The sequence below is a fragment of the Pezoporus wallicus genome, unplaced genomic scaffold (genome assembly GCF_028554395.1).
Source record: "Pezoporus wallicus isolate ANWC-B61680 ecotype Strahan unplaced genomic scaffold, APGP_CSIRO_Pwel_v1 contig_2908, whole genome shotgun sequence".
NCBI classification, from domain to species: Eukaryota; Metazoa; Chordata; class Aves; order Psittaciformes; family Psittacidae; genus Pezoporus; species Pezoporus wallicus.
The window spans coordinates 223,587-239,287 of NW_026642179.1; the positions used below are offsets into that span (position 1 = coordinate 223,587).

At 37.9% G+C, this 15,701-nt stretch overlaps 1 protein-coding gene across 3 annotated transcripts in view; it reads right to left on the reverse strand.

Annotated features, from left to right (window-relative positions):
• Nucleotides 1-15,701, reverse strand: part of PDE3A (phosphodiesterase 3A) — a 256,702-nt gene that overhangs the window by 24,377 nt on the left and 216,624 nt on the right. For all 3 annotated transcript variants that reach the window (XM_057427925.1, XM_057427926.1, XM_057427927.1), the window contains 5 exons: nucleotides 13,223-13,338; nucleotides 9,323-9,542; nucleotides 5,549-5,634; nucleotides 4,919-5,088; nucleotides 3,508-3,645 (listed from right to left, as the gene is read on the reverse strand). In XM_057427925.1, the coding sequence (XP_057283908.1) occupies nucleotides 3,508-3,645; nucleotides 4,919-5,088; nucleotides 5,549-5,634; nucleotides 9,323-9,542; nucleotides 13,223-13,338 (730 nt within the window). The remainder of the gene's footprint in view (nucleotides 1-3,507; nucleotides 3,646-4,918; nucleotides 5,089-5,548; nucleotides 5,635-9,322; nucleotides 9,543-13,222; nucleotides 13,339-15,701) is intronic.

Here is a 15,701-nt window from a genome sequence, read left to right on the forward strand (position 1 = left end):
AAATTCAACAGCAGTTGAAAACAAAGCTGACTGTGATGGATATAAATGATAGCTCTTGCCCATGACTTGGAGTAAAATGACATTATACTCTATGATCATTAGAAACAATAAACAGCCAAATAGGTCATTTTGACATTTTTGTGATTTTTTTCTTTCTTTCTTTCTTAGCAAATGGGGAAGAGTAAGGGATAACGCAGGCCAGAAAGAGGGAAAAAGCGCACTGATGTCTTCCAGAAAATCAACTAACTAAATTCTTTCATTAAAAAGAAAAAAATGAAAAGACAAATTGTGCAGTTTTGTTTATTCATTGCTCTGGATTAAGCAGTTTTAAATGCTCCTGTCTTTTAAAATCCTTCTTTCCCAAGCCACATGCTGTTTCATTTAGCTCCCTGGGAGTTATAATTCCATGGGCTAAGCATGGCACCCTTGCAGCCACAGTGTGGTCCTTGCTGCCAGGGGCAAGCCCAGGGAATCTCCAAGGGCTTGGCAGTAGGTGCTCCACACTGCCTCTTCCTTCCAGCCTCCACATTCAGCTTGTCTCTGCAATGATTGCTAACGCTTGAGTGAGTCATGTATAACTCAGATACTTTTGGTGGCAATGCCTGAAGAAGGACAAGCATTTCTCCTGAATGGACAGGTGCAAAGTTTAGATTAACGGTTCCCTACTTGTTTGTAGGCAACCCTTTTGCACTTCTTCTCTGTTCTCTTGCACTTACTTTCTTCAAACATACATTTCTTCTAAGTTGCTGTCACCCTGTCTCCAGCTCTGACAAGCACAACTCCTCAGGAGGGCCTCTGTAATGATCCCCGGAACATCCCATTCCCCAAGGACTGATTTCCTTCACTCCTTCATTTAATGGCCGCAGTTTCTCTCTACAGAAGCCATGCATGATTATGAGGTGAACAAACAATCCTCTTGTCACTATCCAGGGACAACTCACAACACACACAGGAATGATGCCACCCTGCCTCAATGCTGCTCATGTACTGAGAGCACAGGAGCACCACCACCATTCATCGTCTCTATGGGCCCAGTAATAAAAGCTAGAGAGACACTTTGACTTCAGCATATTCTTTTTTATTTTATTTGCTTTCCAAGGCAAATGAGTTTCTCTTCCACAGGTTTTAGTTTCATAGGAGCTTTAAGAAGAGTGTTAAGTGCGATTGAAGACATTCTCTAACTTTATGACTTGCTGTGAAGCATCAACTCTGTTGAAAGCTCTGCTGCTCCTTTCTGAAATGAGACTGGTATGTAAATTGCTCTCTAACCCCCATCATGTGTAGTTGTTAGTGCCACACTTAGAGTGCTTGCCACTGTACTTTGCACAGATGCTTTTATGGCCACTGACTGGTTTGAGGTCTTTTTATATGTCTAAACCAATTTAACATTCTGGAAAGAAGAAAGAGACATCTAAGGCAGCTTTAAAGATGCCAAGCCAGCACTTGCTTTCTAAACTGAATGCTTCCCCAGAGGCACGTGTCAGCTCTGCTTTGTTCCATCTCATAAATTTAAGCTAGCAAGGCAAACATAGTTAATTCAGCTTGTTAATTTATTTATTTTTAATGGATGAGTCCATTTAATAGCAAAATATGGAGAATAAATCATTACAGCTTTTGTTTTCCTCTGTTTATAATATCACAGGATTTAAAAATTATACAAGAAAAAGACAATATTTCTGATTGGGGAAAAAAAAAGATTTATTTATTTTAGTTCTCTTATTTCTGAAAATAATTCTGTTGGGAGCATCTGAGTAGGTAGGGAAAGAACTAAAGGATCTATCTTTATTTCATGAACAAAGTCGAACTTGCCACATTCTGCTCTTAGGGAGTGGGAGTTATTACAAGCAGCTGCTACAGAAAAATGTTGAATTTTGATCACAAATACTATTTATTAAAGCTTCCCTATTTTATTTCACAGGTCTTATTTTGCAGCACTGCAAAATGGGTAACATGCTCAGAAGCTGTGCAAAGAGCGGATGTTGGGAATCAGAGTGTGGACCTTTAGTGCAAATTTAGTGCACAAGGGAATTGTACTGAGAGGTACAGAACTATGCAGCTTGGCAAAACGTTTGAAACATATAGAGGTACCCATGTAAAACCAGAACAAGATTTTGCTCATCCAAACTGTTAGATATGCCATTAAATAAAGAGTTCTCTTTTTCCTTAGGTTTCATTTTTCATTCTATGCTGCTAGAAAAAAAAATATGAAAAAAATACGCTCTAGAAAAGCATTTTAATCACTATCTAATGCTTGTTATCTAATGCAAGTGTCTCAGTAATTATCACTGAATTTATATCAATATCCCCATCCAGCCATAGTTTGCCTATTTCTCTAAAATCAACCTAGAGAGCTTGCAGACTGGTTAAACACAGATGTTACTTGTCAAGCTAAAGAACAATAAAAGGAAGACCACAGGATATATTCGAATTCATGCTTTGGTTTTCCTGGTTGACCACTGGATAATTGAATCTAGCTGAATAATAGTTAAACACCAAGGGACCAAGATTTGATACAGCATTCTCTGGAGCTCATTGCACTGAGATGTGCGTGACACACCAACCTCTGTGTTTGTGGGGAGTGTTAATTATCCCACATTATACCTATTATATAATCTCTTCTTTCCAGGACTCATCACTACATAATGCCTTGTAAAGTGATCCTAGATTAGTCAGATTCTCTTGTTGCTTTGTTTTGTGGTTTGTTTTTTTCCCCTTCCATCCCTACATAACAATAATTACTTTGCTGTTTTTCTGTAAGAAAAGGAGGCTGTTTTGTCAGTGTGCAAGGAAAAGGGGCATAACACAGTAGAAAATTCATCCAAGAAAGTGGTTCTAGAAGTGACACTGTGCTGGGTAGATATGGGCTGTGTCAGTACCTGCATTCAACTTACAGGAGGGAATGAAAAAACAACAGTTGAAAGAAAGTCTAGAAAGATCTCACATCCTGATTCACAGTAAATTAGTCTTCCCTATGTATAATGACATGAATTTATTATTAAAGTGCTGACCTTTTAAAGGTGAGGGAATATAGAAAGGACTATTTTCATTCCCACTTCCTGAAACCCTGCTTTCTTGCACAGCCTGAAATCTCCAGTATAAAAAAGGTACAAAATTTTTGTATTTCCTCCAGCAATTGAATGTATTTACAGTTTAGCCCTCCCATGCTGAAACCCATGAGAAATCCTTTCACAAAAAGTTCAATAGAGGGTGGCAGCACCTCCTGCGGATAGAAAAGAATATTCGGAAAGGTTTACGTAAACTCATTGGCAGAGAAAACCAGGAAAAATATGTGTGTGTATTTTAATTTCACATTTTAAAATTTTAAAGTATATAAATTTAAAACTAAAGGGTGTAATGAGACGGAGTTCATAATGGCAGCTTTGAATTAGGTGGCATAAATCACAATTCATGGGTTGATGACCTTGTAAGGACAATGGTTCTTAACACTACTTTGTCTAAATCTGTCAATTATCTAGCCAGTTTCTGCAGATAGGACACCCTTCTCACCTGACTGAGAATCCGACCACACTTCTTTCCGATTTTTTCCACCAAATCAAAAATTGGGAAGTTCCAACTATTTAGCTGCTCCATCAGGGGATCCAAGTTGTCCATAACCAGAGGCTCTGGAGCAAGTACAGGCTTGTCCTGTTCCAGAAATCAGAATAAAGAGGAAATTCAGTTCTGTGAAACATCTCATGCAAAAACTTCCGCTCTTAAAAACTAAGGTCACATTAGCATCTTCTGTAAGTTGTTGGTACTTTGCTCAGCTCAGTGAAGATGTCCCCATTTCTACTAGCCCTGCAGTTAGTCACTCTTCTTTATAGTTTGTTTCACTTGAATGAATAAGAATGTCTGTGTATGAAACATCAGCCTCTGAACTTATCCATGAGACACATTCATTTGTTCATTCATGGGAATCATTCATTCATTTCCAAAGGAAATGTTTTCTTCATTGTAAAATATGCTGCAGTACAGAGGAAAAAGTGCTCAGTTTCTACGTCTGTATTCATTACAATCTAACACAGATAATGGAGCTCAGTCCAAGTGAAAACTTGTACTTCTTAAACTGAAACCTACCTGTTTTTCAAGGTCTGGAAATAAAAGATCGGTTGTGCCCTTCCTTTCACATTTCTCCCTCTATACTTTGTTGAATTTCATTATTACTAAGAAACTGTAGATGAGTAAATACCAAAATATCTCAAGAAAAATGCCTTCTTTCAGCACGTCCAACTCCAACAGATTACAATAAATTTTTTCAAGAGCTCAAGCCAACTCAAAGTTATTAATGCAGTTGCAAAATAGGCTGTTGAAAATTTAACTAAACAAAGCTTTCCCTCTCCATCTTGATCAAGATTACAGCTGAATACAGCAGTCATGAGAAGATCAGCCCTTGTTCACCATACCGCAATGTTCCTATGTTCAAGACATCCACCACCAACAACATTATGCCAGCGCCCTCAGAAAAGTGTTAATTTATGTTAAAATAAGGATCATTGTATATATTAAGATTACAAGGCCACTGAGAAGGCTGAACAGGAAGACCATATATCATGCTGGTAGTCTGAGCAGATAATTTCTCTTCCTTGTAATCCATTCCCTTTAAAGCCAGGCTAACACAGAAGCCAAATATTTCAGAAATGACTTATAATGAATCCATAAACTTGTACTTATTCATTGAAATAGATGGTTAGTGTTTCACAAGTGGCCAGTGCTTAGCAGCTGTCACACATTTCAATGGTTCCTTTCCATTCTTGAAAGACAATCCTACTGCAAGGTAGAAACCTGCTGCAATTGTTGCTTAAAACTGTGGTTACAGTCTTTAGACAATTCTAAGGGTTTTTTGGGGGGCGGTTTGGGTGTTTTGTTTATTTCTCCCCTCTCCTTCATCTATTGTGTGAGTGCAACTTAAACAAGCTACCTCAGGTGGTATCAAGGGATGCAGAATGATGGTCTCAGGCGTGTACGTCCTACAGACGGATGCCTTACGTGTCTGCTCTTTGGAGCAATCTGTCTCATCGTCATTTTGTACGATATCACTGCTATCACTGTTGTTGGTCTCATAATCAGAAGTGGCTTGCGCAGGATCATCTACAAAACAAATCACAAGGCTTGTTGTGTTAACAGCAAGGACTGCATCAAAGTCATTCTGTGACCTTCTGAATAATGGCAACAGGATCTCTGACTCATAATACATATGTGCTGCTTGGCTGGGTCCAAAGACAGACAATCTGTCCAAAGGCATTAAAGCGTATACCCTGCAGAGTGCAAAAAAATGGGATCAGGGATTGAAGAGTGAGAAAAATTTTAAGGACCATTATTTGAACTGACAAGGTTAGATGAGGAAAACCATATCCCCCTCATATTTTAACTCTATTCTTCATTAGCATTTTGCATGTTGCATATACAAAATAGAAAGAAGCCTCAAAGACAATTTGCATGGACTCACCTATGTACGATCTTCTTTTATGACAGACAGGCATATCTGCCCTTTCAGTGAATAACTACTGAATTTTAAGGGATGAGAAGTTTTTGATGGACAAAAAATTACCTGTTCTGTTCAGGGTGTGTGTGGTACCACCATTTCTATCTAGTGTCCCATCACTGGCCTCTATTTGAGTATAGGGTCTGCCACAGCTGAAATAAATCAAGAAACATGCACAATATAAAGAACCATGCACATGAGAGAGTCTTATGTAAAATTATGTCCTGCTGACAAGTGTGAGATTATGTCGTACAGTATAAGCTATATTACAGAGTGCATTCTCCAGACAAAATTACAAGAGTGAGCTGCAGTTTATTGGAAGCTAGGAATGTAAAAACCAACAATATAAAGATGTTGGGTTAACTGGCCACCACCATTAAATCTATGTTGCCTATGGTAAACCTATGCCATATGTTTGGGTTTCTTTTAAATGCATTTTTTATTCTCTAAGTGTATCAGTTAAAAAAAAGATAAATTCCCTGGTTATGTACTACAGCTGTCCTATAAACATGAATTAAAACAACGAAAATTTGCCAGAGTGCCATGAAATTTTATATAATTCAACTTGAACACAGTCATCATGTGGCTTTACTCTCCTTTTCTTCCTCAAAACTTGAATATGTTCCTCTTAAGAAAGAAGGCATTTTGCCACTGCTTCAGTGACAACCAAGTACATCACTACTAAAGGGGTTTTTGGACAGAGCATAAGGTGCATGATCTGACATTTAGACATTTAGCAATGAAATTAGAAAACAGAGTTTGCTTCATTATTCCCAGAACAGAAAGATATCGTGGGATCACAATATCATGGCCTTTCCAAATGACTGGCTCTTCCTTTCTATTAAAACTCTTTATTCCTTGTGTGTGATTCCCTTTAAACCCTGAATGTGAACTCAATACCAGCTGGAACATTTAAAATTACAAGGTCCCAATAGATTGAGTCTAGGTCCTGAAGGATATGTATCATGACATCTCATGAAAACATGAGAGAACTTCATAAATCTGAAGCACCACTTAGCAGTATTATATCAAATCTGTCCATGAAGAAATGACACCTTAACATTGCTTTCTCTGGCTTTCCAGGTGGCTTTTGACTGGGCCATCCAAAACGTATTCTGGAGCTTGGTATGCCCTGAAAATGTAATGAATTCCTGAAAAAAAATTAAATAAAAATACAAATCTGTATACAGTGATAACTGCAGTACACAGCCAAGCAAATAAATCTTGCATCACTCAGTTTTATGAACAAGATGAAAAAAAAACCCTATTAATTTCTTTCTCCCACATTTCTTGTGGTTTCTAGAAGGTCAAGGCAAACAAGTCAAAAAGTAAGAGAAAAAGAACCTTTGATTGGTTGCAATGTTACAAGGATTTTGTGCCATTATGAGTGTACCTCTTTATTTCCAGAACATATGCAAACTCACTGATTTATTATGCATGGTCCACATAAAATACTATATTAAGAAAAAAAATTACTGAGTTACCTAGTAGAGCACTTGAAATCTGCTCTATGTCAGAGGTAAATGTGCCCATGCAACTTTAACTTAATCCCCTTCATGCACAAGCATTATAATATACTTTTTAAACACAGGATTGTTTAACTTTTTTCCCCACAGGATTCCTGCGTCATCCACTAAGCAGAATTAAAAATTATTATTTAGAAATTATTTTAACAGCATTGCCTGGTATATGTTCTTGTTTAATGCAGAACTCTGCTGTCCTACCACATTTCACTTCTCAAGTGAAAAAAAAGTACAGTAAAACTGCTGCCTGGATGCCACTGCCTGGGTGGATCTGATTTAAGGCACTGAACCCATCAAAAGTTCACTTCCTCCTTTGTTATTGTTGGGGGAGAGATTGGGTTGTTGGTGGTAGAGGTTTGCTCACTTGGTATTATTTCCTAGCAAGGCATCTTTTTTGGCAGTAAATGTAGGGGATTGCATACCATGAAGACTAGCAATCTATGATGTGAAAGTTCAAACATCGGAAGACCTATTTCCAGTTTCTGTTAATTTAACTCTCTTAGCTTGTCTTAGCCATTTAATTTCTGTGGGGGGTGTTTGTTTGTTTTTTTTTTGGGGGGGGAGTATTGTTGTTTTGGGTTTTTTTCCTTTTTTTTCTCAAATTGTGCTTACATTACTAAGGAGAGCATTATTTATGTGCTGGTGGCTCAGCTTTAATCTGTGGATATGACATCTCTATTTGATCTTTCAATGGACAACAAAGGAACATGATAATTAGTGGATGCCAATCCTAATAGCAGTCATTACACCACAATATTTTAAATAATATGTATGTTTCAAATAATCAAGAACAAAGTCTAAGCAGTGTAACTACATGTAATGCCTACACAGCTTAAGCACTTGAAACAAGGAAATTAAGAACCTAAATATGCCACACAACCCACACAGATCATGCAAAAGAGCAGCCACATAAAAGCTTAAGAGCATTTTACCAATGATTACACTGAAATCAAAGGCTACACATATAAATAAATATATTTCATTACTATCTACAACTTTACATTGCTGCTTTTTTTTGACATTTTTTATACAACTATTAACTTTTCTTTTCAATAGAAGGCTTCCACAGATAACTGTTACTAGTTAAAGCAATAATATTTTGTTGAAGGAGTAATAAAGGAACAGTTTAATATGACAGTAGCATGTTTATAGTATTTTTCTTATATGTAATAGCTTTCATTTCAAATGAATCAGTGCATGTCCCCAGTTTTGCAATGCCTTTGGAAAACTTTTAAAAGCACTTGGTTTCTATTTATTCGAAAGTGCTTAGTTTCTATTTAGTCACCTAAATATGTCTTAAAAGCCTGTCAGGATTGAATTCTAGTGGGAATGACTCCCTCGAACAAACTTGCAGTCTCAATTCTGACTTTCTGACACCCACTATCTAGCCCAGCATACTGAGACACATCCAAAGTCATGTGGCAAAAGCCAGAAACGAAAAACTGTTTCTGAAGATAGACAAACTTGGTAACATTTAACCCAGCCTCAGATAATGTCCACTGGCTAGCCAGTAATCACAAACCACTCGCAAAGTAACATCTAATGAGTAAGGTAACCTCAAAACTGCACTGGAACAGGATTCTGAATACCAGTGTATCCCACTATTCTGAACAGGGGACATACTGCAAAGTCCAGTAATTTAATCCAGCAATTGAGTCCTTTTGAGAAGATAAGCAGACCAACTTTCTTTCCAAAATGCTGATTTTGCAGAGCAGGTCTGTGTCATCTGATAATGGGCTGCTCTAAAGTGTGAAATTATAACTGTAGAAAGAACTTGGATGTAGTTGATTTAAAAAAAATAAATAAATAAATCCCAGCGCTACATAATCTAACTAGGGAGAACAGGAACCAGTCTTTCTGAGAGAGCACTCAAAATTCAGTAGTCTTCAGGCACTGTTGGCACATCTTTACCAGAAGGCTGCAGGCCAGCAGCTTTTAGACCCTACCAGTCAGATTTTTCTATCAAACATCAGGTGCCTGCTCTGAAAGATTCTGCTTGTGACCTGAAAGTGACTGTTCATGTTAAGGGCATGCTGCGAGAAATCCAGCTTTGGGATCTGTAAACTACTGATAAATTTATTAATCAGACTGTGCATCAGACACGAGTAAAAGCAAAGGTAGCTAACCATCTTGCACTTTAAAAGCACCTTGTAGCATCAATCTACATGATTACTCACGTACTAAGAAACGCTTAAATATACTGAAATAGCAATACACGATTCTGTAGCAAATCACAAAAACTTGCATGTGAGCCAAAGGAACTTGTTCATGAGAGCAACATGAAATTACTCTAATGCATGTGAAATTACTATCTTACCTGCTGCAGATGACAGAGTGACTGGTAATAGGGTCTGACAGGCTAGGGGCGCTCTGAGTAGAAGTTAAGACTTTGTGTGGCTTTAAGCCTTGCTTGGTGTCAATATCACTGTAGTCTGGAAATGACACAGAAGATCTTTTTCCAGTAGGACTTGTGGCAGGCGTCCCCTGAATTGGTGAATGGCATGGGGAGGATAGAGGTGAAATATTTGGCGGGATACCTGGCAAGACAAAAGAAAAGTCTTATCAATCAACAGAAGTGGCAGATGGTTGTATGAGTTCACTGTGCAGAAATACACCTTTTGAGATGCAGGGGTATCAGCATAGCTTCCAAACAGAAAAATAAGAGAAAACCCTCCTTCACTCTGAGCCAAGCCCACTGCTGTCATAGAGACATGAAGCTCCATTAATATCAGCCTCTTCTACCTGCTGAAGGTTTGGCTCAAAATATGAAGCATATTTTCCCTGTTGAGCAGGATGCACTAACTGGCAGGCATGAAATGAAAGACATACATTAGTGGCATGACTATTCGTATCAACATGCTCTAGTGACAGAAACCGCCAAATAGGCAGCTTCCAGACCCATCTGCAGTTTCTCTGTGCTTCAATGTCTCCATCTGAAAAGGAGAGACAAGAAAGGCTTACACATGTTCCCAACAAATCTGAATTTCTACATGTTTGAAGACTAGCAAAAAACAAAAAAGCAAATGTTACTAGTCATACATAATATGAATATAAAATATGCACTTCTGGTGCCATTTCTGCATTCCTCACAGATTTCAGCCTTGACCTCATGCATCTTGAGTTTATTTTTCACTATCTGTGGCCCACTATGGAATACTTGTGACCTTTACCTGTACCACATGGTATTGTACTCCCAAGCTAGTGTATCAGAAACTGCAATATCCACGTGTGAACACTAGCAAGATGTAGTTCTCTCTGTCCTATTTTACCTAAGCATCACTGCCAAGATGAAATGCATCAGGTAGTCCAGTGTTTGAGATGAAGTACTGTCTTCTTTTTGAGTCTATTTACATTTTCTAATCTCAGACAAAAAGGTCCCATTCACAATAAAGCACAGATAAGAAAACATAATCTATCTTAAAAGGAAATGCATGTAAATTGACTTACCTCCTGTACAAAAGTTTGTAGGAACTCAGCCCCAGTTCATTTAGCATATTCATCTTCAAAGCCAAATGATATAATGAACTTAGATACTTTAACTGGTTTTACGTTTGAATTGTGCCCACTATTTAAATACATTCCAGGCACAAAAATTATCTTAGAATAAGGCAATATGTTGATCTAAGTTTGTGAAATCCTAACCTTGCAGGATATATAAGTACAGCTCCAGTGTTTTTTCCTGATAACAACTTACTGTGATATGAGGTTAAGATATGATTTACTGTTGATAAATCAGGAGTTAAAAATGATCCCTGGCAGTTAATACACTGTAATTTTGAGATCTTCTGAGTAGGGTAATTCTTCAGCAAACATGTGGTATGTATTACTGTCTTAATTCAGTGACTGCAACTAGGATACTACACTAGTCTTGAGAACAGAAACCTACAGCCTACAGAGCAATTAAAAAGTTATCAGATGGCCATGACATATGGAAATTGCTTTAGAATACACAAAGCCTGTTTCGCATTTACTAATCCTTTGAGATATCTGCTTTCTTTCCAACAAAAATATGCGTTTAAAAACATCTCACAGTCTGTTAGTTGCACAGGGGATTGAGTTGGAGTATTTTCTATTTTTGAGCTATATATTACCAGGTAATCTTCATGAACGCTAGAGAATACAATAAATATGGTCATCTTACAACAATTTAAAGCAAGTCCTGGGAATTTAAAAAGCAATTTTCACAAGAATGTTTCTAATCACAGCTGGCTTTCTGCTGCTAGTCTGGGCTCACATCTCTGGAAATACTTTTGGTTGTGTTGTTTGTTCGTTTGTATGGGTTTTTTTGTTTGTGATGTGTTGTTGTTTTTTTTTTTTTTTTTTAAGAGTAATTTGCCAGAGTAGGTAACCTAAAAAAAATGAATTTACTGGAGAAATGCAAACCTAGTTTCAATAAGCCAACATTTAACCATTTATTGGCAGCAGTGAGAGAAAATGTGTCTTGCTACAGCAAAGAATATCGAACAACCAAGAGAAGAATAAAAATATAGGCAGAATTTTTTTAAGTACATCCATCTGCTTAGGTCCTTCAGAACTTTTACACATGTGCAGTGTTGAAGAAATAAAAGAGTAACTTCAGTGTGATTTGAAATTACATATAAAAAGCTCGAGCTTACCCCAGAATTTTACCAAAGTACAGCTAGCAGTATTCCAAAATGCTTTCATGCATGCAGACACATTTTATAAATTAACAGATTATAGATTTAGCTATATCAGCTTCTACCAAGAATTATTATATATTGCCAATTGTGCTAATATATATGTCTAATTTGTATTAAGTTTTGAAGCAATCGTTTTTGCAAATTGAAGCAATTCTTTAGTTGGAACACAAAACCGTAAGTAAAAATGCATGATTGTAAACAGTCTAAAACATGAAAGTATCAATCCTCTGCATAAAATGCTGAGCCAGAATTTTTATTCCTATCAATTGGTGCCCTTAGGAGTTACTTGTGAAGGAATGGAGCTCTCCATCACATGGGAGTTTATGTATTCAGGAAAGACACGTGACTACTAACACTTTTTGGAAGCAGGACAAAGGTAAAATTTACTGACAGAGTTAGTAAGTCTTGTTTTCCAAGCATAAAATATTATAAGCACCTCCCCCCCCCTTCAAATTAATGGGTTAATCTCCAAAAAATCACGTCTTAAAATGGATTTGTTTTGTTCTAATTCCTGGATACCTGGTACTTTGTTTTCATTATTTTCCTGGTTCAATTTTATTCGTTTGCCTATATGCCTATTACCTTTTAAGATTATGCTTTGCTACCTAATCTTCACTGCGGTATAACAAGGCAGCGTCTGTACAAGGAGACTAAATAAACTCTTCAGTTTGAAAAGAAGATGTGATGTGACAGTGCTGGATACGCAGAATAATTGTGCAGCCATATCTTCAAACCCATCTCTAAATTAGGATTCTCTGACTTTTCCAATGTCAGGCCTCAGGCATCTATCAGTTTCCATCTGATGTCTGGGTGGTCAGTATCTCTGGGTAACATTATCTCAACATTATTCCATGGGCTGATTTAAAAAAGGAAGGCCTTGTGATCGTTTTGAACTGCAAGTTAAAGCATGGGTAAACATTACTTTATCCTGCATTTGTACAAGGAAGAGAACCACATTACTCTGGATTAAGGCTGCTTCACGGCTGTCATACTGCACATTTCATAATCAATTAAGAAGCCACCTTCTCAATTTCTTTCCCTCAGTTAAAACTGGAGTAATTTTTTAAAGGCCCAAAAACCCGGGTAACAAACCCCATATTTCTCATCTCTAAAAATCAGTAAGAACTATCTGGACTTTCTCAATAATGAAAATACATCAGAGAGATCACTGATTTATCGGCTTTGTCTTGGATATGTTTGCGTAAGATGGGTCAGTTGCTGCCTATAGCTCCAAATGGCATTATGTAGGTTGTGCTTCAGGGAATCTCAGGCAAAATACACAGAAAGTTAATCTAACAAATGTTATAGAAAACACTGTTCTCAGCCCTGTTGTCATAAAGGGAATTACATGGACATAAATCACAACACTTGCTGCATCATATCATGACTAACCTCTATAAATCATAAAAGTCAAAACATTTTTTGTTTTTAAAAAAAAAGGAAATAACTATATTTTAGAAAAGTCACAGATTGGACAGAGATCAAAAGCAGCTGCATGTACTAGTCATGGAAAAGCAGCTGAAGTGAGCCTGACAGAGCCATGGATGCCCACTCACCTTGTCGGCTCTGCCTTTTGGTATTCAGGTGGTTGGTAGAAGACATGGTGTAGGAGGTGGAGAAGGACCTGCTCTTCGTGATTGTCATCAGAATTGAACTGTTCCAGGAATCACTACTGCAAAACCAGAGCACAAACAAGCATTGTTTGACACACTGAAAAAACTCAATGACAGATCTTAAGAAGCTAGAAGCCACTGCAAGAAGTACACAAAACCGAGATAGTATAAAATCTGATGAGGAAAGCAGCATCTATCTGCTGGCTGAACTGCTTTTTGTGAGGCCCTCAGTACTGTATTCAGCAAAAATATTTACAAGACACTCCAAAGCTGGACTTCCTTCAGTGCTGAGGCCTATTCACTTTATTTATACAAAGATGTCTTTGTCATATTGTTCTGACAGTACAAAGAGGCTTGCAAGTTGACTTGAAATAAGTTAAATTCATACCCTCTTTTAACGCCTCCTTACAAGAGCCAGAAGTGTCAGAAGTTCTCAGAGTAACTGAAAAATCAGCTTCCTTGACTCCTCTGCTGCAACCACCAAGGCAGATACTCAGTAACCCTTCAGGCACTGGATTTGCTCCTCAGGAGGCTGGAAGAGGCTCAGAAGAGCCCTGCATTGCTGCTGCTAGTGGTGTGCCTGTTCTCTGGGTGAAGCACTTTACACTCTAGCCAACTGAAACACCAGCTCCATCTCAAGAAAAAATTCTGTTGACAGTCCCTGAAGACACTGGTCACCAATCCAAGAGAAACTCACTGAAGGAAAATAGGGTGCCTGTGTCTGTGTTTGTGGGGTACAAATGCTGGTCCCCCTACAACAGGATGGATATGTGCTTTCAGCCTTCAGGCTGCAACTGTGTATGAGAAGAGGCCAAATACTTCTGCAAAGCAAGAGAATTGTATTTATCATTGTTTTCTTGAATGACATCTATCCTATGTCAGCTGTTTGCATGGATGTAGGATGGCTCTCATGATCATAGAATCATAGAATAGTTAGGGTTGGAAAGGATCTTAAGATATCTATTTCCAACCCACTGTCATGGGCAGTGATACCTGATGAGGCTTATAACTTCTCTGGACAGATTTGCTCTCTGTGAGTGGCCTCTCAGGCTCCACATTTCTCCTCATAGCCTCACATCCAGATGATGTGATGACATGCATGGAAGAAGACAGCCTTTCAAACCAGCCTAGTCCTGGCTAAATTTGAAAAAGAAGTGTTCTGAAACAAAAAGCATGTAACATTGTCTTAACTCTATGTACACCTTTTTGTTTTGGAAGAGCAAGTACTACCTACAAAAATATTTGCTGGTTGTCTTCATTGGCCCAATCTGTGGTGAAGGAAGACAAAGAAAGAATCCAGCTGTGTTTTATTTTTTTTGTTTTGTGGTTTTGTTTTTTAATGGACAGAAAAAGTATAACACACTGTCCCACTGTAAAGAAAAACCAAACCAACCCTCCCAAACCACATTCTCCAACTTCTTAAGGGAGAATCACTGAATATAGAAGTGACCGAGGAAAGGAATGAGGAAGCTTTATTGTCCTTCCCAAACCATTTGAAACCATAGGAGGACCATGTCTTACCAGTTTAGTGATGTAGGCCTGGAAGTGTACAGGATTGCTAATCTTAAGAACAGGGGATTTTTGCATGTATTCAACTACAGAGATCTCAGAGGCGATGCCCCAGACTGTTGAAAAACATGCAAATTTTGTAACTGTAGAATCTGCTGCATGTAATTCCAGTGTAATTTTCCCTGTCCTACCCTTCAAGCCATGAAATCTTTCTTTCTCTGTTACCTGTGGCAAGCTTGAATTTAGTACAGGTGAACTGGCAGATAATCAAGATATTTTTTTTCCTTCAGTTCAAAATTCTTTTCCTTGAAAGCAAATCTGTTTTGGTCTGCCAAAATGCTTAAAGCTAGACTTATAGGACTGATTTTTCCCCTTTCTGGAATACCCATTGTTTCTCCTACTGTAAAAGAAGAACTGCAAACATTAGGCTGGGAGGCTTGAGACAGAGCTATAATTATACATAATATAATTGACTACATTAAACGCAGGAAGAATTGATAGCCTGCTTAGTTGGCTCATCACACAGAGTTATATAACATCCATAGAAAAGGACCAACAACAATATTTAATTGCTCTCCTGCTCCCTCCAATTCCCATCTTAGGATACTTACATACTACGTAAACAGTCTGGGATCAACAGTATAAATCAAAAGCACCCTGAGAACCACAGGCCAGTGACTGAAGAACATTTCCATTTGGTTATAGCATCTTTGTATTTACTCTCACTGAGATACAAGGGACTCCTCACAAAGGGAGCTTAGCATAATCATGTATTTTTATTGCACCAGATATTCAGTGTACTCTGCTGCCTTGAGCACCTAGGTGCCCTAGGTGCCCTACACGAGAGCCTCCTCTATAGGAAAGGTTTACATATTCAGAAGAAAGTTCTTTGGGGCTGCAGTCACACAAGATA